The 24,435-nt window shown below is 42.0% G+C and overlaps 1 protein-coding gene and 1 long non-coding RNA gene across 10 annotated transcripts in view; one reads left to right on the forward strand and one right to left on the reverse strand.

Moving 5' to 3' along the window:
• Positions 1–928: 928 nt before the first annotated feature.
• On the reverse strand, positions 929–9,719 carry LOC114002147. 3 transcript variants are annotated; one of them, XR_005565775.1, is made up of 4 exons: positions 9,348–9,719; positions 7,155–7,319; positions 4,255–5,692; positions 929–1,031 (listed from the first exon to the last, which is right to left on the reverse strand). It is a non-coding gene; the product is annotated as an uncharacterized LOC114002147 (long non-coding RNA). The 3 variants fall into 3 exon arrangements; XR_005565774.1 differs by having other exon boundaries at positions 8,664–9,719; XR_005565773.1 differs by lacking the exon at positions 9,348–9,719 and having other exon boundaries at positions 7,155–8,350.
• Positions 9,720–10,391: 672 nt separating this feature from the next.
• The window catches only part of RAVER2 (ribonucleoprotein, PTB binding 2), a 28,268-nt gene continuing 14,224 nt past the window's right edge, over positions 10,392–24,435 (forward strand). For 3 of the 7 annotated variants that reach the window (XM_039387170.1, XM_039387173.1, XM_039387171.1), the window contains exons 1-3: positions 10,392–10,597; positions 20,151–20,217; positions 21,199–21,668. In XM_039387170.1, the coding sequence (XP_039243104.1) occupies positions 10,442–10,597; positions 20,151–20,217; positions 21,199–21,668 (693 nt within the window). In that variant the 5' untranslated portion in view covers positions 10,392–10,441. The remainder of the gene's footprint in view (positions 10,598–20,150; positions 20,218–21,198; positions 21,669–24,435) is intronic. The other 4 variants (XM_039387174.1, XM_039387172.1, XM_027747951.2 and 1 more) reach the window with 3 other exon arrangements.

Raw genomic sequence — 24,435 nt, forward strand, 5'->3', positions numbered from 1 at the left:
GGCTACATGGAAATGATTCCGTCTCAGTTTCCTTTTCTGGCTGAAAAAGTGCTGTAACAGGACTGAAAATTCACTCAGGTTCCTCTACCAACAGCCTTGAGAGATCTAAACTTTACATATAAATGACAATATCGATGTAAGTTTTAAAGCCTTTTTTTTTTAGCTTGTTGGTCATTATTTAGGAAGCGAACATTTCTGGAAGTGGTCAGCCACTGCACAGACTCACCAAAGCCAAGAATTTCAGGGTTTTCTTTTCTTATCTGCTCCTGAAAGCTCCGTGGCTCTGGATTTGCCATTCTGTGTTTGTATAGGATTAGGTGGAGGCTTTTTGCTGACCAGGCAGCTGCAGAATCTATTGAGCTCTGCTTTGTGCTCTCAGAGCTCTGCATCTGATGCCCTGTGTGTCAATCTCTAGACCCAGCTTGCTAGAATTTCTAATTTTATGTCCAAAATCAGCCTGGATGGTGGATAGTGAACAAAGTGGCTGTTTTGTCAGGTTTGCCTTCAGAAGAAAATGCATGATTTTAATCTTGCTGCTAGACAAAGAACAACAAACACAGCCAGGATGCAGAATGTTTAAGCATGAAGGGAAAATTGCTTTCAGCATAGAAACTGTTCACCTCTGAGTTTTAATAAGAGTTTGAGTGAAACATCAAACAAGATGTTTTGTGGATTCTTTTTGTCCTATAGAACTCATAAAGTTGTTCTCTCTAAAATTCAGGCATAAATCAGGGAAGTTCTAGCAAGGACATTATTTGTTCAGCTCTGTGAACCACAGGAGGTGGAATTCAGCCCAAAGCTGTTCCCACACCACAGAAGTGTCTGTGGCAGGTGAAGCCAAATTTAAGTTATATTTTGCCCATCTACAGACAGACGAATGAGTTTCACTCTGCAGATGAAGTTCTTCAACTTAAGTATTTGCTCCCCAGTTGCAATTTATGTCATGCATAGAAAATACAAACTGAGAGAAAGAAGAACACACCTTTGGCTTGGTCTGTTCCAGTGCTGATGTTGATTCCAACCAGGTAAGTCTGTGGAGCACATTCATAGTGAGAAGCAGGTCGTTAAGTCCAGCTCTAATTAAACTGCACTGTTAAATGTATATGTACAACCTGTGTTTGTTCATCCACACTGGCATATTATATCTCTGCTATGTTTTCTAGTGGGACAAGTAATTTTTGACCAAAATGTATCAGAAATATTATCAGTAAGGATGGACTTGGTGATCCTTGTGGGTCCCTTCCAACTCAGAATATTCTGTGACTCTGTACATTGGAAAATGGCATAATATTAATTACTTTAGCTACAATACTGTATCAGTGAAGATATTTTTTGGTGGTTCTTCACATTCCATGCTAGCAGAAGGTGCTTGCAGGGTTCTGTTGCACCTCTGCCAGAAATGCAGCAGGTTGCAGAACCTCTTGGAAGTCACAGCAATAAATCCCCCCTTTTCCCTTAAAAGCTTTTCTGGAGCTGCTCCTCGCTGCTCTTTGGTCACATTTCCTCTAGGACATACAAACTTGATCTGAGGGGTCTGACAACTCTGCTTAAACTTGAAGGTCATGAGAAGAGCCAAAGCTCTTGCTGTTAAAGAGTAATTACAGGGAAAACTGATTTAGAGGTGTGCCAAATCCCATCTCCAAATGCTGACAGCTGACCTTGTCCCAGCAGGAATGCTGGGAAAGATATGATTGTTCATTTAAACCAAAACCTGATAATGGGTGTAATTAGCGTTATAAGAAGCTGCATGATAGCTCTTCATTTTTATTGCCTGTGTTGCTGCCATGGCCTTCCCTCCCCATCATTATTTTACTGTGTTGACTGAGGAGCAAGATCATAAAACAAGCAGTTAAACCCTGAATCCTCCTTCCCTATAACTGTTCAGATTTTATAACCATTAATTTTCCACTTATTTCATTTTTGCAGCATAGATGTATTAATTTCCTGTAGGTTTTCTCTTATTCCTGTTGAAAAAAAAGGTTCTTTTGAAATGAAAACAAGAATTGCCTTTGATTCGTGATCATTAATGTTAAATTGACTCGATGCTTTCAGTATTTGAGCACTGAAAGTGTATTGATTTTTCCCATATCCAAGTAACCTGCTGCCTGCCCATGGAGAAGCTGTTTATATGGGCAGAATACATTGCTTGGAAATGGATTGAGAGGATTTGATCATTTGAGATGATTTTTTATTTGTTTATGCCCTTGCCTGGATGAAAAGTGTGATTTGGAAAGATGAGTCTGTTACAAATTGCCCATGAACATTTTATAAGGCCACTTAAGCCATGAAATATTATCTTTACCCTTGCCCTTGGCAAGGAGAGAGAAGATGGATAAGAATTCAGGAGAGGTTCACATGCAGCAAGAGTTGTGACTATAACTGGTCAAAAGGAGACCTCGGGCTTTCAAAGGCTTTATTCTGTAAAGTGACCCAGAAATGGGGATGAGGAGAGAAAGTGCATTTGTCGGAGGACAAATTATGAGAGTAAACTGGCAGCAAATATGGAAAAGGGAGAAAAAAATAGGATGCAAAAGTCCTGGATCAAGTTAAGAGAGTGCAGGTAATCCAAAAGGCTGTTTGCAAGTGCAAAGATTAATTTGCAGTGTTCATAGCTCTTGGCTACCCATTTAATTTGTTTTTAAAAGAGAATTCCAGCTATGGCTGGGATTTTCAAAGGAGCCTGCACTGGGCTGTCAGTGATGTTTGGAATATTAATTCCCACAGCAGTTAACTCGGTAACTGTTGCGTTGTTTTGCTGCACAAACCCCCCCTTTGCCAGGCACCCAAACTGTGAGAAGGGAACATAAGTGCCATGGAATATTTCATATTCCTTATTTGCAGCCCTCTGGCGCGATGAGAGGTAATTATTTTCTCTGCTTTGTGCTTGAACTGAGTCACGGAAGGACCTTGGCCCAGAAGGGCTGGTGTTCCTGAAGCCAAGGCTGCAGTGGAATTTCGACACTCAAGTCCAAGAGTGAAGTCCTCCAAGCCCTGCCTCGTTAGTGAGGTGCCAAACACAACTGCTGTGGGTGCCAGAGCCTGCGCAGAACCGGCTCCACCTCGGGAGAAGAGCCCCATGGAACAGTGGATACCACTTTGGATACCACTTTGACTTGAGCAGAACAGAAGCAGGAATTTGATGGCAGAAGTGGAACGTCTTAGATCTGGAAGTTTCCGCCTTCAGCTCAGAGTGGCCTCATCTAAATGCTGGGGGAAAATTCACTGTTATCCCTGGGCTGGTTTCCTTGGTGGCAGCAGTGGATGGGATCGCTCTGGGAACTGGGAGCCATCAGGAACAATCCTGCTTGGCTCTGGTTTATTGTCAATTTTTATAGCTGACACTGGCAATTGCACCAGGTTCCTGGAGCAAGTGCTCTCCGCTGTGATTGTCTCTGATGGAACAACAGGATTGATAGCAGGGAAGAGAAACTGCTGACCAAAAAGCCAGGGCAGGAACCTTATACCTCACCCCTCACCTGGCAGGAGTGCAACAGCTGCTCCACGTACAAAGGGAACCTTGGCCTCCAAAAATGTTGAGTCAGCAGTTTTCACCAGCAGTTTGCATGAAAAAAGGTATAGAATCACAGGAGATGCTGAGTTGGAGGGGACCCACAAGGATCATCGAGTCCAGTTCTCAGCCCTGCACAGGACCATCCCCAAGAGTCACACCAGCTGCCCCAGTGTATCATCCAAACACTCCTGGAGCTCTGGCAGCCTTGGTGCTGTGACCACTGCCCTGGGGAGCCTGTTCAGTGCCCAACCACCCTCTGGGGGAAGAACCTTTTTCTAAGATGCAACCTAAACCTGCCCTGACACAACTTCAGGCCATTCCCTGGGGTCCTGTCCCTGGTCCCCACAGAGAACACAGAAAGGGGTTTGCCACATCCTTATAAAGCTGATGGTCTGTCTCTCCTCTAAACCCAGGCACTGTTGCACCACTTGAACAACAGGCTCAGACTGCCAAGTATTTCCAGTTTGGCCAACACTGATGGATTTTGCTAATTTTAAAACTCTTCCACTGCACTCAGAGGTGCAGACACCCCAAGATGAGCTGACACCGAGAACAGGAAACTGGGAATGCAGTCAAATAGTTTTAATACACTTATTTTCACTTTTCCAGCATTCTGACACTTTGATTCCTTTGCTCCCAATATCAATTCTCTTGGCATAATGTATGCAAATCACATGCAACTGGGTGAGATTAAGGGTTGAGTAATTAAACAGCATTATCTAATTGCTGCAAATAATAATAACCTCGTTAAGTGTGTTTATTTCCATTGCAGCAGAATCAAGGAAATCTCCAAAAACAAGGCAAAATGGGTTGCTGCCGTAACCTCAGCCAGGGAACCTGGAAAACAGGAAGGGGATGGATTTATTTTGCTCCCATGAACATGGAGAAGTCAGACACTTCAGTGAGTGTGTTTATGGCAAAAAGGCATATTGGATGACAGTCTCTATGGAAACCTTTTTATAACTGAAGGGCAGAACATTTGAAAATCTCATATATTTTTTGGGAAGGTTTCACTTGCATTCCCTCCTTTAGGCCAGTTTTCCATATTTAACAAGTTTTTCCGTATTTAATAAGTTACAGCATTTTTAAGGACAAAATATTGTGGGGGTGTTTGAAATTCCAACCTCTGCTGGCAGGGATAAGTCATGTACTGGTTTATCTTATCCAAACTAATTGCTGCTCACTCCCAGGACATCCCAGCTACTCAGTTTTCACAGCAAATTTTCTCCAAGTTTATAATTAGCCAGATCCAAGGAGTTGTAAATGAGATAGTAATTGAGATGTATTTATTTACCCTAAGGAATGCTTTAACCCATTATTATAATTTCCCTATATTTTAATGTGAAATGATTTTACAACTCCCTGTGAACTATCACTATCAGTTTCCATTTCCTAGAAAACTGGCCCTTTTAGGGAATCTGAGACAGAATGGTTTGAAACTACCCTTTGCAGCACATTATTGGGCTGGCCAATAAAAATACTTTGGGTAGAAATGTGGGGCTGTACTTGCTTTTGCCAGAAATCCAAGAAACATTTGAATTTTTTTGAAATAGCAAAATTGCTATTGTGCCAATAAGTTATGACTAAATTTGAAGTTGAATGAAGAAAAATAAAGCCTATGAGGGAAGAATGGTGATTTAAAGCAGGGAGGGCATTGATTTAGGAGAAAGAACCCAGAGGTTCCCTTAGGCCATTCATTGAAGAGAACTGTACTTAAAATATTTGTTTGATCTTCTTTTCCTTTGTTCTCAGTTGTTATTCAAGAATTTGGCTTCAATTTGGGGTGGTTTGTTTTAATATTTACTCTCATTTTGCTGCCTTTAAATACAACCACAGAGATTTGCTAATGATGCCTTAGGCAACAAAGGTCATAAATTGTACTGCAAAGACCACGAGTCCCAAAATAGCCCATTACAGTATGGCCCAGTGTAATGATTTCCTTGGAATAGTTACTCACTTTGCAAGTTATAGTTCTTACCTCCTCCATCTCTTTATTATTTACTCACAGACCACTGAGTTACAGGATGGAACCTGAGAAGAAGTTCCCAACCAGGCTGTTCCTGAGATAATCCATCATTCCTAACACTTAGGAGCAGTGTTATGGCGAATTAAAAGCCGTCAGGTTCCACTTTAAAAGAAAATGTTTGGCTCTGGGCACAGTCACTTGAAGTGTTTTTGTGCCTGTATGGAGGAAAACCGCAGGAGTAAAGAAGCATCCCATGTTTGGGCATGTTACTGCACTATGGAATGGTGCACTGAGATGTCAAATGTATTGAAATTTGTTGGGAAAATGGGCAAAGGAACTTGTTTTGGCACCTCTGGTGTATGCATTTGTGAGATGATTGAGCATCTGGAGGATCATCACCCAACTAATTACTGGTGTTGACAACTGAATCTACATCTGTTGGGTTCAAAATTTCAGTGTCTTTATGAAACAAAAGGAGCAGCTGGAGCAGGAAACAGTGGGCACAGTATAAAGAGAATGGGATTGTTTATGTTTTGCTGACATGAAGTGGTGCTGGTAATCCATGATTTTTATGGAATATACAGCAACTGATGGATTCCACACCCTCACTGCAGGAAACACCAATCCATGTGGTTTCAGATTATATAAAATTGTTTAATTTCTCTTTCATATAAGCAATCACTTACCTAAAGAGCCCACAGATACATTCCCTGTATCTCAAATACATGGGAACATCAGGCTGGGTCTTAGATCCAGCAGATGTTCTCAATTTTTGGCTTTTATTTTATCTGTACAGATCTGAACCTGTTTGTACTTTTGAAGACAGAATCATAGAATCCCAGACTGGTTTGAGTTGGGAGAGTCCTTAAAGCTCATCTCGTTCCACCCCCTGCCACGGGCAGGAACATCTTCCACTAGACCAACCTGGACAATGATGCCTGACTGCACCTTTAATTCCAAAAGAACACTTGTGACACAATTCTAACATACTCATTCCATAAAAATTTTTATATATATATATATACGGCCTTTATGACTTCAAGGCTGCAGAAGCAGGAGGAAATTAATCTTCAGCTTAGAAGAGCTGCAAGAGCAACTGCTGTGGTTAATTAACAAGGAATTTAGTGAATTGAATTAAATTAAATTAAATTACTACAAAGTGGCTTATCTGTGTAACAGCATCAGGTCAGTAGCACAACTAAAGTTACATTTGCTGTTCTGCTGGAGTGTTCTGCTATTTTTTCAATAGTGCTTTTTTGCTTTTGCTCTCTCCAGGTACAGCTCTTTTTTTTGGAGACCTGCATTTCATCCTGAGTCCCACCATCTCAGCATCTTCCTGAAGGTGTTTCCCACTCCTGCAGGTGTAGCAGCACATGGGTGTGTGTGAGAGGTTCCCTAACCTGTGTCAGTTCTCACAGCATGGGTTAGCAAGGACTCTTTAACCTTACCAATTTAATTGTGTATAAAGTATTTAACTGTGTATAAAGTATTTTACTTTATGGTTTCCTAATTTTGATTGTTCTTATATTTAAAATTATAGTTTAATCCTTCAGGTAGCTACTTGAGGGTAGTGCAGGTCAAAACAGGGCTGATATTTGGGTTCAAGAGGGAATATTTCCTCAGGCCAGTTGGGTATTGGTGCCTGATTTTGGGTGCCATGAGGTGGTGGTGGCTCACCTCCTTCTCCATCTTCATGAGTTACCTCCATGAGTTACTTTCCTGCTCCAGCTGCTCCATGGACAGTGGGAATATCCTGGATATTTCCTTCTCTCTTCACACAGCACTTTGTAGCTGCCTTTTAGTGCAGGCAATTCCTTTATTGACTTGTGGAATGTCAACCACCTGTAAACAGAACAGAACGTGAACATTAGGAGGAGAAACAAATTAATACTTTGACCTACCAAATACAATCTTTTTAAGTATATATCTCTAAGCAAAAAAAAAATTACATTTCTTTGAGTATATTCTTATTTTCTATAGTTTCTCTGGAACTCTTTACAAATCATATTGCACGAGTTTTAGTTTTGCCATTAATATCAAACTATTCATTTCTGAACTATTTTTTTTAGCAACACACTTTATCTTTGCTGGCTTTCATTTAGGACCTGCAGCCCATAAAAAAAGACCAAAAAAGGCAGTTTTTGAGAGGGTAATTGCTGTGGGTAGGATTAATGATCAGTGGTGTACAGGTGAAGCAGTGTCCACCTTCAAACTGGAAAAATTAATGGTGAAATTAATTATTCTGCTTTAATTCCTTCCTTAGCTTCTCTAAATTTGATGATGTTTGAGTAGATTCGTGATTTGCACTGGAATAGCTTAGTCTGATTACTATTTTTGAGGAGATAGTTACATGCTTCAGTATTTCTAGGAGAGTATTCCTTTTTTGTGATCCCAGAATAATTTACATGACGTAATTGATGATAAGCTTCAGACAGGTTTTGAGGAGACAGTTTATAGCATCTCTACTTCAATTTCATCGCTTGACCTGAAAATCAGTTCGTAAAGTTACTAGCAGGTATGTCATAGTTTTAAAATGCATATCTTCACCTGAAATTTTTAAAAATAGCAGGTATATACATATTTTTCAGTCACATTTCTCAAAGAATGGTGACCTATAAAAATCTTGGTTTTCTAAAAATACAAAATTATCTTTATATCAGATCTCACACTAATAATTTGTGATTATAACTTTTTCTGGTTTTGGTTTAATTTTGAAGGTGAAGCTGATATTGTTCAGGACAGGCTGAATGTAGCAGTTTTCAAATTCTCCTGTGACAAACACATGAACTCTTTACAAATGTCCTGCACACCTCTGATTTCCAAAAATTCATTCAAAAGAATGCAAATATTGAAGGAGGAGGGACATAACCTGTTAAAAAAATCACGGAAAAGGAATCCCTTGATTAGAAGCTTGTCAGCTGACAATTTTTTTAATAATACACCAAAAAGTACCTCGATTATTGTTTGCTCAGTAGTTTTAAATTAATTTTAGAACTAATGAAGGTCCAACATACTTCGTAGTCTTAACTTGCTTTGTTTTGGGCTAAAGCAATTTCTAAACCCACTTATTTGGTGGAGTTTTTTAATCTGCAACTGATAATTATGTCTTTGAAATGGCACTTTAAACCTAATCAAGAATTATCCTTCGGAATTAGATTTTTGTGATAAGAACTCAGTCACACGCACTCAATTTAACTCCGCATTTTTTTCCAATTTCCTTTATCAGACTTATTATTTTTCAGGTCTGGATTCTCTTTTGCCTGTTCTTTGTGGTCGGCCTCATGTCTAAAAATGGATACAAGTATTTAAATTATTTTTTATTCCTTTATAGCAATGATGACAATGTTAAGAGCTAAATTTACTGTATTGTAAATGACAAACGAGTAACTGTGCTAAAGGAGAAATGGATTTTCCAACAGAACAACCTATTTTATTTTTTAAAGGGAGTGCTGACTAATGTACTGAAATGTTTCTACAGACGTAGATGGGAAAACTTATTTTATAGTGATTCCCAGAAATATTGCCCTTCTCTTGGGACATTGGGCTCCTTTTCATCACAGGTCACAGCCCTGTGCCTGCCCAGCCACCAGGACGTCGGGCTGTGCCACACGAGGGGGACTTGGGCCACCAGGTGTTGGTTTACTCATTTTGATGGATTTTAATTAGTTTGGTACGTTTCTGATGAAGAATAAAATTAGGACAAGATCATCTTGGGCCATTGTGCCTCCTGACCTCTGATGGAACACTTGGGTTCGTTTGGGATTAGAAGTTGGACTAGATCTCAGAGGTCTTCTCCAGCCTAACTGATTTTGTAGGATCTGCTCAATTTTGTTGTAAATCCATATTTCAGTCCTTCAGGTGGATCAGTACCTAAGGAAGGTGTCAGTGATGGGGATTTGGGGAATGATTCCTGCTGGGTGAGGTGACCCAGATCGAGCCTCAGTGAAGGAGAGGGACAGTGCCCTGGTCTTGGCCTCCATCAGGATGGATCTTAGGGCAATTCCTTTCATAACAGAGCCCCAAAATTCCTCCAGAGCACTCGAGTTGTTCCCTAAAATCCATCTGAAGATGTGTTACTGTGGGGGTGGAATGAAGAGAAGGTCCTGGTGGACAACCAGCTGCCCCTGAGCCAGCAGTGTGTCCTGGGGGCCAAGGAGGGCAACAGAATCCTGGAGTGCATTAGGAAGCAGGTCAGGGAGGTGATCCTGCCCTCTGCTCAGTGCTGTGAGGCACATCTGGAGTGCTGTGTCCAGTTCTGGGCTACTCAGGGCAGTGGGGATGTGGAGCTCCTGGAGCAGATCCAGTGGAGGCTACAGAGATGAAGGGACTGGAGCATGTCTGTGACGAGGAAAGGCTGAGGGAGCTGGGGCTGCTCAGCCTCGAGAGCAGCCACTGAGAGGGGACCTCATTAATGTGTATAAATATCTAAAGGGAGGTATCAGAAGATGGACCAGGCTCTGCTCCTGTTGCGGTGCCCAGCAACAGGACGAGGGGCAGGAACTGATGCCCAGGAAGTTCCACCTGGACATGAGGAAGAACTTCTTTGCTGTGCAGTGACTGAGCACTGAACAAACAGTCCAGAGAGGGTGTGGAGTCTCCCTTAGTGGAGATATTCCAGAACCCTCTGGACACAGTCCTGTGCCATGTGCTCTGGGATGACCCTGCTGGAGCAGGGAGGTGGGACCAGACGAGTCACTGTGGTCACTTTCAACCTGACGCATCCTGTGCTTCTGTGAAATTCCCGTTTATCCGCATACACCCCCGGGAGCTCCGTTACAGACAGCGCCAAGCTCGCCTGGAGCCTCCCCCCGCTGCCCCGCGTCCCTCCCTCCTCAGGGGGCCCCGCGGCCCCGGCGGGGGTCGGGCCGGCCCTGCCGGGGTGGGCGGCGGGGGCTTCCTCAGGCTCCCCGGGCGGGGCAGGGCGAGGGCGGCTCCGGCCCCGCGCTCCCCCCGCTCGCTGCAAGATGGCGGCGGGAGCCGAGCGCGGCGCGGGGTTGCCCGCGGAGCCGCCGCCGCTGTGCCCCGAGGAGGTGGCGAGGCGGCTGGAGAGCACCCGCCGCGAGCTCAGCAACCGCCGCAAGATCCTGCTGAGGAACCTGCCGGCCGAGAGCAGCAGCCAGGTACGGCCGGGCTCCCCGCAGCCGGACCGCGGCGCGGGGGAGGGAGCCGCGGGGCTGCCGCTGCTCCCCGCGGGGCTCGTGGGCTGCGGGTCGCGCCAGCGCTTCCCGGCGCCGGCTGTGCCGGGGCTTTGTTACCGCCCGTGCCTGCGGGGAGCGGCTCCGGCTCGGGATCCGCCGCCAAAACCGGAGGGCGACGCCGGGCTGGCCGGGCGCGACCCGCCGGGGAGAGCCGGATCCGCGCCCCGGGGCGTAAGGGAGCGACCCCGCGGGGTTCGGTGTGCGGCGAGCCGGGTGACGGAGCACCTGCCGCCGCCAGGTAGGGCACTGCAGCACGGCCGCTCGCTGTGCGAAGGCGATGCTGAAAACCTTCAAGTCTGGCTTTTTTTTTTTCTTTCTTTTTTCTTTTTTTTTCTTCCATTGTGGGGTGAGCCATGTGTAGTCAGGGAAAGCGGTTTTCCGCAGTCTGATGGTGGTTTAGGAAAATTCCGCTCGAATTACTGCTGTCCGTAGGAGAAGATCGCTGAACTCTTCAACCGAGTGCTGTGAGTCAGATGTTGAGGTGATTTAGCTGCACAGTCACTTTACCAGTTCCAAATACACAACTTGATGCACAAGTATATGAAAAAAAAAGTAAGTGCAGCTTTTGTTCTGTCTGCTCCTCGTGTGTCTCCCTGCTCTCTAAAGCACAGGTGGTTTTCCTACCTGCGGGTAAGAGCAGCATGTGCAGACTATCGGTTTCTCCATAATTCCGGGAGAAAGGGACTATTCGTCTGGGAGAGAATCTTTCAGCAGTCGGTGTAATCCAACCCACAGTACCCAGCTTGCACTTAATGATGTTTAGTTCTCTGGCTGTGCTGTAGTGTGGTGGTAGGCGTTGAGAGCTTTAGGTTATGACAGTTTTGTTAGGATGTTTTAGGCACCTCTATTTATAGCAACCTAATGACCTGATCAATAGCAAACTCACAACGTGGAGAACCCTGATAATCTTCATCGTCTCTGCAAGAAGCCATTGCGTGTCATGGTGTTGACAGAGAGGACTTACTGATGTGTCACCAGATGCTTGCTGTGGATATTCAGGGCAGGATCACTCTGTGACACTCCAGAAATTCTGTTACTTGCTCCCGTTGCACACAGAAGGTACTTCATGGGTTGGTTAAAGGCACATCTCACCTGTATGAAAGTTGCTGAGTTTGGCATTGCTTGGTCAGACAAAAAAAACCCAACATTAAGATCAAATTTGCCAGCCACATGGTTTTCTGGAAGTTTCCCATTTTGTTTTGGTGACTTAAAAGCAGCACTTAGATGTCTTTTTCTACAAATGTAGGGTTCTAATGTTGCCTTGTAGAACAGTACCACCATGTAGAGATCCTGAAAAAGAGTTTAAAAGATGTCATTCTAATTTTTAACATTGTTGAGCGACTGGCGTTGGCACATAAAGGCAGAAGAGTTGTGCTGTAGCGAGAAAGTTTCTGTCCTGGAGCAGTTTTGGGAATGAGAGGTATGTTTGTGGTCAGGCATGTTAAGTCTACCTGTGTATTTGGCTGTCATGCATTTCCAAAAATTACCATGAAATTTAACACTTGTTGCAAATTAACACCCTTGGTAAACACTGTTTTGTCTTCTGTTTTCTTCTGGAAATGATTGGTGAGCCAAGTGAAATCAGTGAAACTATTTCTGACCTGGCCAGTTTATTCACCGTCAGGAGGGAGATGAACATGGTTGAAATGCAGCCAAGTCTCCCAGAATAGGTTTTCATAAATGTAGCTATTCATCTCTAATCCTTGGGGTGTTGGCTTTGCTGCCATTCGCTGTTGTTATGTGAAAAGTAAGGCCAAGATTTACCATAATAGTTTTCAAGTGAGAAATTACTGTTCTGCTCATAGAGATTGGTGTAGATACTCAGTTTTGTAAGAAAAACCCCATGCTTTTTACATATAAAATTATATAACAAATAAACTCCTCTGCCAGTTGTAGCTACATATTAACTTTATTTATTACTGTACTTGCAATCTTCAATTACCTTTGGAGTTCCGCCCGTGTTAAACTGAATTAAAAAAAGTCTTAAGGCCATGGAAGAAATGTACCTTAGCAGTGAAGTTTCTGACCCAGAAACAGGGTTCCACAGGTTTGTAATCTTAGAAACCAAAGAGGGAGATCTCGAAGTGTCAGAAGTGTTCAGTGCTTTAGGTGCAGGTGACTTGTTGAGGGACAGAGGTTACCCATGTTTGAGTCTTGGCAAGTGGGATTTCTCCCTAAATGCATTTGGCAACATGTATGTTCCTAAGAAAATCCTGAGGAAGGACAGCCTGAAGAAAGCACTTTGCAGTCTGTCGCACTACTAAGTCAGTCAATGTTCCCTTAGGAGCTATTTTCCCTCAGGAGCTATGAGTGTCAGTATGGAACAAATCCAAAGGGAGAACAAATTAAGTCTAACTATGTCAAGAGCATTCTTCATTGGGCTTTATAGCTCAACCTGCAAATATGAGTTGCAGGATTAGTGTTTGTTGAGGCATTTCTCTCACTACAACTCCGGAAAGGTTCTTTTGTGACAGATCTGTGGTAGACATTGTTACATCTTCATTGTTATTGAAGGCAAAGTCTCCATTTGCTGTTTAGTTGGCAAGTCAATCGATTTTGTACTGAGCTATTATAGTGAAGTCTTCAGAGTTGCCAGTTATTTCCCCAGACTCACCCTCATGAGATTCTCCAGCACAGTACCTGAACTGTGTGGTGTGATAATGATCTGGGAATGCTCATAGGCTGGTGCTGACCTCCCTAAATCTCGAGATGAAGCCCTGTTGGTGTCTGTAGCAGTGACGACTGTCTTAAAACCAGAGTTCAGTACTGAGTGTGGAGTAGGCTGTGTGGAGGGTCACAACAGGCTTTCCTGTTTCTCCATGGAGCTTCAAGAACGTTGCTCTGCATTCCAGCCTTCATGCTCTGGAGCAATGATCCTCTCTCCTCCCACAGCCTTTGCACAACACGCTCCTCCAATTTGCAGCTCTTCTGGTGAGGGTGGGGAAGTGTCTTGTGCTCTCACCAGTCATTGTTTTATGGCTTCATTAGGGCAGGGCAGTGATATGTGATGTTTTACAGTTAGACAGACGTTGTCCTGTTGGTGTTAGTCTTTTTGAAAATATCAGAGAGTGGGTCTGTTCTTGTTAACATTAATATCCTCTGATGTGGTGTTGTGGTAAGGCTGATGTTTGTATCAGGAATCTTTGCCAAGAGACTTAAAAGTAAACATGGTTGTAGTAGTTCCTTTTATTCTGATCAGCGCTTGGCAATGAATCAGCAAGCTCTTGGTTGGGAGTCTCTTGGATTCCCTTGTTGTGTGAGCATCTCCCTGAGCCATCATCTCTGATCAATCATCTAATCCATTCCAGTAGCGAAGCAGTCACATATGATGTTGAAAGTGCAGAAATTGCAAACAGAAGGTCCTTGGAACTATCACAAAACTGGTCTGAGTGCTCTGGAGGCAGAAGGACTGCTCTGGGCAGAGGGAGGGAAGGAAATAATACCTTCTTCTCTCCTTCACTGGTATAGAGATGCCAAGAACCTCAGGATGACCAGAGTCAGTGAAGTTGTACCTCACTAAACTGGAAGTTTCATTTTGCTGGAGTTTGTATGGCTGCAGTGGTTTTACCAGCTCGTTCACTCCCCCACTGCCCTGATGGGGAGGAGAATGGGGCCAAAGCAAAGCTCATGAGTTAAGAACAGTTCAGCTATTGAAGTAAAATAAAACATAATATATATAAAATTAATCTAAGACTAATAATCAACTTCTATTTCTTTTGTTTTGTTTGTTTTTTGGTTTTTTTTTTTTTTTTTTTGTAATTACCCCAGTGCGTTAGAAGAATTGTTTTTGGTTTTCCCCAAGTAATTTTTTTTCAGTGTTAGTGGTTCCTTATTTGTGGCTGATGAACTTCATAGGAGCAGTGGCTCATCCCTGCGGTGCAATCAGCAGAGTGGTACCTTGGCGTACCAGTTCCTATCCCATGGACTTCCTGTTAGGAAAACTAGACCTTGGGATATCTGTTTTACTTATCATTACTGAGACTTATATCAAAATCACCAGTGTTCTCTGCTAAGGGCTGTTTGCTTTTTGCTTCCCCTCTTTGCAGCTGAGAAGCCAGTAAAAGATGCACTTGCTCCCAACCTTTTTTTTCTGTGCTTGATTATCCCTAAATGCCACTGTGTTACATTTGTTCTTTAAGCTGAGGCTAGAAAATAAATCTTATGGGGGGGATGCTCTACTTTAATGTAGGACATGAAGCAAAATAGGGCTGGTTAATTATTTAATACCCTGTGGTTCTCCTTGGGCATGACGGAATCTATAGAATGAGGGAATATTGAGGTGTTGATAAGAAACTGGTGCAGTCTACCTGGGATAGGGATTTATTTTGTGTTTTGGAACCTGATGTACCCATCCAGTGTTTTCATGGGTGTCTGTTCCTGATCAAAAGACAAATCACCACTTAGAATGACGCTATTTCTGCTGGGGCTTTGGGTTTTTTTTCATTCTCCCTGGATTAACCATGATTTTTCCTTGTTCCGTTTTGATGGAAAGCCTTTAATGAAGTGTGATGATTTGAGGAAGTGCTGTCTCCCAACTTGTTGTAAGCCAGACCCTTGAGTAGAAGGAGCCTTTGTGTTTTTGTTACTCCTCCGTCACACTGACTGAACATGAAAGGCACACTTGGTGCAGAGTGAGCAGCTCTCCTGCCTTAGGATGTACATACTTTTTGATTTTCTTGCTTGCTTTGCTTTGCTTTGCTTTGAGCCCTTGCTGTCTCATGTTACCTCTTTCATTATCTTTTTCCTTTTTCATTTAGCTCAGTATACCCAGGATGATGGAATTAATTTCGAGTCCCATAGTGTTCCTCTTACCAACACTAATATGTCTCTGGAAGATCAGAGAAATAAGTTTTTCATTCCACGTCCATCATAAGTTTATTGAGAAACTGTTGATCTTCTGTCCTAATGTTTTCTTCTATTACTTTACTGAAGATCTTTGAGGGTTATGATCTTACAAAAGTCAAATCAATTCTCAAACAAAAAGTTTTACCTTAAAGGCAGTTTATTGCCTGGAATTCCAAGCTTGAATTTATTTCAGGTTTCATATTTTGGGACTGTGAAAATGGAGGGGGAATGTGCTGAGGTGGAACCGGGTGCCTGGGCAGGTTGACATCTGCTGCACCTCTTAGACTTGATCCTACAGCCATTGCTCCTCTGAGAACTTCAACAGTGAAAAACATTTGACGACTTGTGAAGGAACAAAGTATACTCTATGGTTTGGTGAGCCCAATCTTTGAAAGGTTTCTTCTTAGGAGCAAGAGAGGGTTTATCCAGCAGTTGATGCCTAGGTGAAATTTTGAGACCTTCCTCTGCAGTCAAGAGATGGTTAAAACTGCACTTTATATCCATCCTTCTGCCTTGTTATTAACCCTCTTGGTGCTGTGTGCTCCACTTCTTGTCTCCAACAGAGTCTCTTGAGTTTTCCCCGCAGTAACAGATTATTATTTTAAACTGTGTTGATGTTCTCATGCTTGCTACCTATTTTTTATTTTATATTTTTATATCTGCAGTAAAATCCATGTGTCATGTCCTGGACTTAAGATTTTGTGGTCTAAAATTTGGATTAAATGAACACCCCATTATATCATTTGTAAATGTAAAGCTTTTTTTTTTTCCTGAGAACTTCTCCTTCCCTGCCCTGCCTGCACAAGTGAAAACAAAGTCTTTTTCAGTTCTGAGATGATTTAAAACTTCTTGGTTGGCCAAATAGCTACTTAAAACTTAATTGATTCCCATTTCAAGAATATGCGTGTGAAGTTTAGGCCTTTAGCTACTCAGTGAGAGCCAAGTTATAGACCAGGCTTGTCCAGTGTTTATATTGGAAACTTCCCTAAAGTTCACTGCACAAATCTGGCTAGGCACCCTTAGAATTGTTAAAATATTTTGTTGCCAGAATAACACAATTATTACATTTAGTATTACATCTAGTTTTACATCTAGAGAGAGAAAAATGCTTGGCTTTAGGGTGCTGTAGGCTTTATATAATGGTTTATTGTTCCAGGTGAGGACTGAGAATTTCTGGAATATTTTCCTCTTGCACTGTGAGATCCTGGGTAGGAAAAGCTGGTTTTATTAGAAATAATACACTGAGCTTTGCTAATTTGATAAAAGGGCACATATGCCTGTGAATGACTCCCTTTCTCATTTGTGTTTAAAACAATGCAGGTCCTAAAGCACAAAGATCCTCTCTAAGGAAGGAATTCTTTCCATTTCAGAGATGAAAGTTTCAAATTGACAGTGTGTGGTGAAAACTCACGTTGCCAGTTTTTATGTCCAAGACAAGACAGGACAGGCCAAGAACTGAAGTGTTTCAGGATCACATTTACAGTAGTAAATAATTAATTTTTTTAAAGTATGTTCATCTTATATTTGCTAGTAATTTCTCTTAAACTCCCTTTAATATATTTGGGTTTACTTTTTCTGCTAAGTTTAATGTATGAACTGAATATATTTTCTAGTTAGGATTTTAATTTTTGCTGATTATAAGATTATCTGCTTTTAAGAACTGTAAAGTTTTAAGGGGCTGTATAGTAGTTAAGCATTATTGGTTATATTTCTGTTCCACGATCACAGAATCCCAGACTGGTTTGGGTTGGGAGAGACTTTAAAGCCCATCTCATTCCACCCCCTGCCATGGGCAGGGACACCTTCCACTATCCCAGGTTGCTCCAAGCCCCGTGCAAACTAGCCTTATTTGTTGTAGAAACTCCACAGGATCTGTGACTGCAGTATGTCTGCCAGATAGCTTAACATTTTTGCTGTCAAATTGTTATATATTATATATATATATTTTGTATAATATATATATGTCCAGTGTGTGGCACCCAGCGCAGCTGAGCCTTCAGCCCATCGTAGGCTTCAGCCCAACGTGTTGGTAGATGTTTTGATTAGACTTAATAAGATGCAGTTAAATCAGTGTTATTGTGGCAGTTATCAGTCAGTTTTTGTAGATTAGTAGATTCATTCATTTATTGAAGAGGAAAAAATCCTTTAGGAGAAGCAGTTTTGCAAACAGAAGGTTCAGATGTGGGCACTGTGAGCATGGACAGGGTGGTGGCACTGGGGATGGCTCACTTGTGGTACCACCACTGGTATCACTTCTGCTTTCTTAAACCTCAGGAGTTAAGGCAAGACAAGTGCTCCCCGTTGTTTCCTGGGGGTGCGGAGCCGGGATCCCCGGAGGAGAAGGTAGGAGCTGCCGGGAGGTTGGGAACGGGAACCGCGGCTGTTTGTTTGTGCTGTTCTCAGGGAAACAGCCCTGTGCTTACATTCCTTGCAAGTTAATAGGGTCGCACCAGAGAGTACACCTGACTTGGATGACCCTTTTCTCCTCCCAGAGTAAACATTCCCTCCTAGCCCAAGTTTGGATCAGAGGGATCAGCTGTGTTGAGTACTGAACCTGGACTGGAGCAGGGTGAAGTGTTCCTGTTCCTTTCCCTGACAGTACTCTGAGCTGTGGGGAACAGGACCTGAGAACATCTACCAGACCTGAGTGTTGGGAGATACTGGAGGTTTAAGTTTACAGAAATGCCTGAGTTCAAAAGCCAGCTCAGTGAGTAGAAGGACCTCAGTCTAATGCAGATATTTACATCTGTTTAATTTAAGGAGTACACATTTGCCTAAGAGCTGGCAATGATGTGTTTTACTTCTGTAAATTGTCACAAACGGTGTTTATGTGAAAAATGCTTTCACTGAAACACTGCACAAACCCAGTTCCACAGGTGAGGGTCTGAGCCCTGCCAAGGGCCCAGGAAAGCACAGGAACAAGTACCTTCCTGGGAGAGCCCTTTGCACAAACCTGGCAGTGTTTGCAACTACCTGTGGAAAATGCTGTTGAAATCTTTACTGAAATGTGTTTGCTTAAATTAGGTTTTCATTTTAAATCTTCCTTATGTTCTCATCATTTTTGACATGAAACCTCATAATTATCCCCAAAGAAATGTTCAATACAGACTTTTCTTCCTCTCAAAGTTTCAGGCAGTAACTGGGAAATCATGTGGAATCATCTGATTCACAGATGACTTTCAAAACAGTGTTCAGAGCTGTTTGAAATAGTATTTCCTGCTACCTAATCATCATAAAAAACTACCAGTGTTACTCTTGTAAAATAATACAGGAAATGCGAAAGGCAAATATGTTCCTCTTCTAAGTAGGACAGAAATAACTTTTTTTGAATCTTCAGTGCCACAGTGCAGCTGAGCTGCACAAAACAGCACAGAAAGTGTCTTCTTAGTTTCTCATGACCGAGAATGAACCATCTAATTCTCTTTAGGGAAATGTCCACAGTCAAATCCCCTACCTGGCTTGAATCTTTGGCATATTTTGCTTTTCAGAAACCACATCTTTATCACACCTGATTAGAGGAGGTCTGGTAGCTGGAGAAGTGCTGCCATATTTTATTAATGTAGTATTTGACAGCTGTTAACTAGTGAAACCAGAGATAGGTGCTCGCTTGACTAAAAGGTGTGCACTTGATACCCGTCACAGAGAACCCAATTAACCTTTAGGCTCCATATATTGAATTACCAACCTGGCTGCTGGAAATTGGCTGCAAATAAACTTTCAGACAAAGCTGGTTTTGCTTGCTCAAATGGTCTTTTGCTATTGTGTGTGGAATTTATCAAACTAAATATATATATAAATATGTAAATATATATCTCCAGGTTACTCCTCATGGTTTGTCCTTGGGGGTAAAGAATGTTCATCTCTGCTTTCTCACCACTAAACTGACAATCATTTGTGAGTTTTGTGGGGCATGTACACCTTGGTTTTGTTGGGAATAGCTGTAGCAAGCTGGTACACACCTCTTACACTTGCTTTACCCATTCCTCCCACTCCTCTCTCCCCATTAAATAGTGGGAGCAAATAACACTCTTGGGATCGATTCTCCATTGAGCATCTGCACAGTAACTGATAGAGGATACTTTCCAGGGGGTATTCTGGGCACAATTATCTGCTGGGTGAAAGAATATCTATTATTAAAAGAGTGAAAATCTGTTGAAGTGAACTTGAGCAGTCACAGGAAACTAAAGCAACTGTTGGATTTTGGGCCAGCGTTGCCAACCTTCAGTAAACCGTGTGATGTGATGCTGCTGGTATTTCTTGTCTGTGTGGTATTTTAGCTATGCCAGTTGTACTTCAGAGAAACTGAGGGGGTTTTGCTATTTAATGAACTGTGATGTTATTTGTCTTTAGCAAAAGACAGTTGACAGGACGCCCTTTTGTGTTTATGTGACCTCACAGAGTGAAAAGTAAATTAATCAAATTCAGTAAGCCAGTTTTTTATGGGAGATAAAAACATTGCTGCAGTAGTATAACCAGCTCTTCTAGAAACAAATATTTGATAGTGTTTCTATGGTGAGATATTCTGTTTGTTGGGAAAGTTTTTGATTTTGTTTGAAATGCAGATGAATTTATACACTTGTTTGGTCTGGTGACTTGTTTACCTGATGCCACTTGTACTTTTCTCTTGCAGGAAATCCACGACTTGTTTAAAGATTATGAAATCAAGTATTGTTATGTGGACAGAAATAAAAGAACAGGTAAGAACTTAAAAACTTCCAATGATAGATGCTTAAATTCTGTGAGGAACATCATCTGCAGTGTATGAAGTCATCAGCTTTTCTCCTGTCAATCACTTGGGCTCTTTGTCCCTCAGGGCCTCTGTTGGTGGCTCAGTTTGTCACCTTTCACTGAAGGCTGTGGGAAGTTGGAAATTTAGTGATGTTGGCCAGAAGTGAGTTGATTCGCTATGGTTCTCCCTTAGTGAGTGTCTCTTTGGGACAAAACTAGCACCAGCTGTCTGAATTCCCTTGGAAAACTGAAGGCTTCTCTTAGGACAAACCATGTGTGCCTGAGGGGAAAACATACCCAGTTGCTTTTGCAATTTGCCCGTGTCAGAAAACACTTTTTCCCTGTGAGGGTCACCAGGTTGCCCAGAGAGGTGGTGGAGTCTCCATCCTTTGAGATAACAAGAACCCATCTGGACGTGGTCTTTTGGTGGGTGATCCTCTTTGAGGAAGGGGTTGGACAAGATGACCCTGCCAACCTCATCCAGTCTGTGATTGTGTGAAGTGTTTTATGGGCTGAAAACCCAAAAAGGATCTAATAACCTCAAAGTGAGAACTGGAGGATGTTGTCAGCTAAGATATTCAGTAGTATCTGTAATGTGCTGACTTCAGTAGAATATTTAGTAGTAAATAATAGCAAATAACAGTCTAATAGTAGAATAGTAAATAATAGACTAATAATAGAACATCTAATTTAGTTCCCCAAGTATAAAATTTTGTTTGGTTACATGTAGTGGTGTTTGTGTTTCTGTAGCCACTTTTTGAGTTAATTGCTCATGATGTTCAATTGATAATTCCAGCCTTTAGACAGATATGCTGTAATATATATTTATCTATTGCATCTTTGGGGTAAACCTCAAACTCTTATTCCTTTTGGGGCTTTCAGGGGGAGGGAGAGGTGTAGTAAGTGCCTCTAAAGCTATGGGAGGTATAACCTGTGTTGGTCTCTTGCAGCATTCGTTACTCTGTTGAACGGAGAGCAGGCTCAGAGCGCCATTCGGAAATTCCACCAGTATTCCCTGCGTGGAAAAGAGATATCTGTGCAGCTCCAACCCACGGATGCCTTGCTGTGCATCACTAATTTGCCCATTTCATTCACCTTGGAAGAGTTTGAAGAACTCGTGCGTGCCTATGGCAACGTGGAGAGATGTTTCTTGGTGTACAGTGAGGTCACTGGCCATTCCAAGGGCTATGGCTTTGTGGAATACATGAAGAAGGACTCTGCTGCAAAGGCCAGGCTGGAACTTCTGGGGAAGCAGTTAGAGGAGAGCACTCTGTTTGCACAGTGGATGGATGTGAACCAGCTGACCACAAACCTTATTCACTCCAAGTGCCTTTGTGTAGATAAATTACAAAAAGACTGTGCTGACTCAAAAGAACTGATTCAGGCTTTCTCCCTGAAGTACAAACCTGTGTTCTGCCAGGTGGGTTGGGTTTCTATCTTATGCAAAATCAAGGTTTCACTCTTGCTGTCTTTGGCTTTTGTTTTTCATAGAACTAGTGAATAGTTGTGCATCTGCAATGTGAGATGTGATACAAATGCTTTACTGGTATGGGTTTGCAGTGATGCATATTTGGAAATTCTGCAGGATACCACTCCCATGAAGTGCCAGTAAAATGTTAGTAAGACATTCCCTCCTCATGTAATTTATTGAAAATAATTTTATTTTTGAGAGCTTTAAAAGTGATGGTTTTATTGCTTTTTAAAGCCAGAGTGTATGAAATAGTTTACCTGATGAAATATATATATGTATATATGGATTTAATGACTATATTAAGAAACGTCCGCAGATATTTAACCTGTGTTTTCCCTAACTGAGGAGGATACGGACTTGGCACCTCATAGTGCTGGGCTTGCCAGGTGTGGAAGTGGTACATCTGTAGGAAAGTTTGCAGGTACAGGAGAGGTAGATCCTTACAGGCCTTTGTAGTGTAAATACTTCCTTCTTATCCTCATGGCTTGCGAGATACGAGACCACAAATAAATGTTGTGGTGCTGACAGAGTACCAGAAACAGGCAGTGGAAAGAAAGCTTTCCTTGTAGTCACACAGTTGTGATTTCCATTACTGGGTTGCTTTTGTTGTTTTTTTTTTTCCTTAAGTCTCTTGGAAGGCTGCTCAGGGATTGGGAGGCTGCTCAGGAATTAAGGGATAAGAACCCAGAGATTCCCAGTCTGAGAACAGAAGGACCATCAGGCTGTCTGGCCTGACCACCTGCAGGCCACCACATCCTCCTTAGTGCTCTTTTCGAGCCCCAGTAATTTGTAGTTGGCCAGAGTAAATATCCTTAGACTTGCTCGATCCAAATATACCAGGAGATCAATAAATTGAAGGTAACTCTTTCCAGAAACTGCCCATCCTGTGCTATTTTGAACTCATGTCTCTTTTCTCAGTTGGATGTATCTGGCTTCAGCTTCGCCTCACTGATAACTAAATTGAGGAGCTTTTACTCCCTATTATTTTCTTCCTGTAAGAAGGTATTAAATGCTGCAATCAAGTCTCTTGCTCAATCTTTGTTTAATTAGCTAAACAGATTGATCTCTTTAAGTCTTTTACTTCAGGGCTTTTTTTCCAGCTGTCAGATAATCTGTTATCAGCTCCTCCAACAAATTTCAAACATCCTTTTAAAAATTCTGAATTTCAAAGAATACCAGGCTTCTCTGATAAAGGTGGGTTTCCCTAACAGGATTCTGCTGTGCAGTTAGAGGCACTTAAAAATTGATTTTTACCTCCATAGTAATACTTGGGTCACACCTGCAGTAGGTAAGAAGAGTCAGTTTGTGTCTGCATCAATAAATGGCAGTAAATACATATTTGTATAAAATCAGGAGGGAGGAGATAGGTAAACAATAGTTCAAATTTGATAGATGCAAAAGGGAAGAGGGTGGATGAATTCTCATCACCGGTGCTAATTAATTATGAGTGAGGTGACCCAGAAATTAAGGACAAAGAAAAGAGGAGGAGGAAGACTCAAGAAAGTGTGAAAAAAGCAAGGAGGGGGATGTAACATGAAGGGTAGAGATATAAGGGGAAAATTAGGAGAGGACAGAGCAGCAGAAACCTTGGGGGGGAGGGAATTTCAATAGAAAATGACTGGGAGAAGTGTTTTTGTCTGGAAAACTCCTTAGCATACCTCTTGTGCTGCTTTCATGGCTTAGTTCTGCTCGTAACTCTGATCAGTATTTCATCATGTAAATACAATCTTTTGCCTGAGATATTTAGCTGACCTCACAAAATAAACTCTGGTTTATTTAATTTTATTTAATCTTATTCATTTTATTTCATAAACTCTGGTTTATTTCATCTTATTCCACAGTTACCATTTATTTCTAAATCAGTTTGATTTTTCCTCTATTGACAATAGAAATATTCAGTCAGGAAGAGCTGAAGCCAGACACTTACACGTGGATATTAGGGAAAATGGCTTTTCCTGAGACTTACAGGAAAGTGTTTTGTCCTTTGCTTCAACAAAATGGACCAGAAAACCTTTCAAGAAGGTCTCCACTGTTATCTGATAGGGGCAGAGGGTTTTTTCTTCAGTCCTGTTTGCTTGGGAAGTTTAAAAATTCCTGAATTCTTTGCAAGAATATTGGTAGCTGCAGTTCCACATGTTAAGGGAGTTATTAACTGTGTTTCAGTTTCACTGAAAGTAAAATATGTATGTTCCGTAGCTGCAAACCTGTCTTTTCACAAGTACCTCAGGTCTTTACCAGTGCACCTAAACTGATATTGAAGTAAAATACAAATATAAAATATAGACACACACACATATATTTAGCATAAACACATCTATGTGTGTATTTATGTATCAATATGTGTATTCTCCAGAGCTCTGGCTTTAACAGTGCCAATAAACATCTGACCACCCCCTTTTTCTTCAAAAGCTTTGAAATTTAATTTTCAGCTCTTAGTGTAAGTTTGTAGGGCTTCACAACTGGGAACAGGTTGTTTTCATCCAATGAAATCTAGAGATTTCCTCTCTTCCCCATCAGAGCTGGTGTCAGGGTATCATTTCTATTTATTTTGGGACTGGAGATTTTGGCCTAAGCTTCATCCCTCCCTTGTCACCCTCTTTTTTTGTTGAATTTAAATCTGCTCATTCTGCTATAAAACTCTACAAACAAAGGCCAGAGCACTGTGTGACACGTAAGCCTGTTTCCAGTCTGCTTGATTGATCAGTCTGGCATCTTC

The sequence above is a fragment of the Pipra filicauda genome, unplaced genomic scaffold, assembly GCF_003945595.2.
Source record: "Pipra filicauda isolate LSUMZ 115617 unplaced genomic scaffold, ASM394559v2 scaffold539_size335297_pilon, whole genome shotgun sequence".
In the NCBI taxonomy this organism is placed as follows: Eukaryota; Metazoa; Chordata; class Aves; order Passeriformes; family Pipridae; genus Pipra; species Pipra filicauda.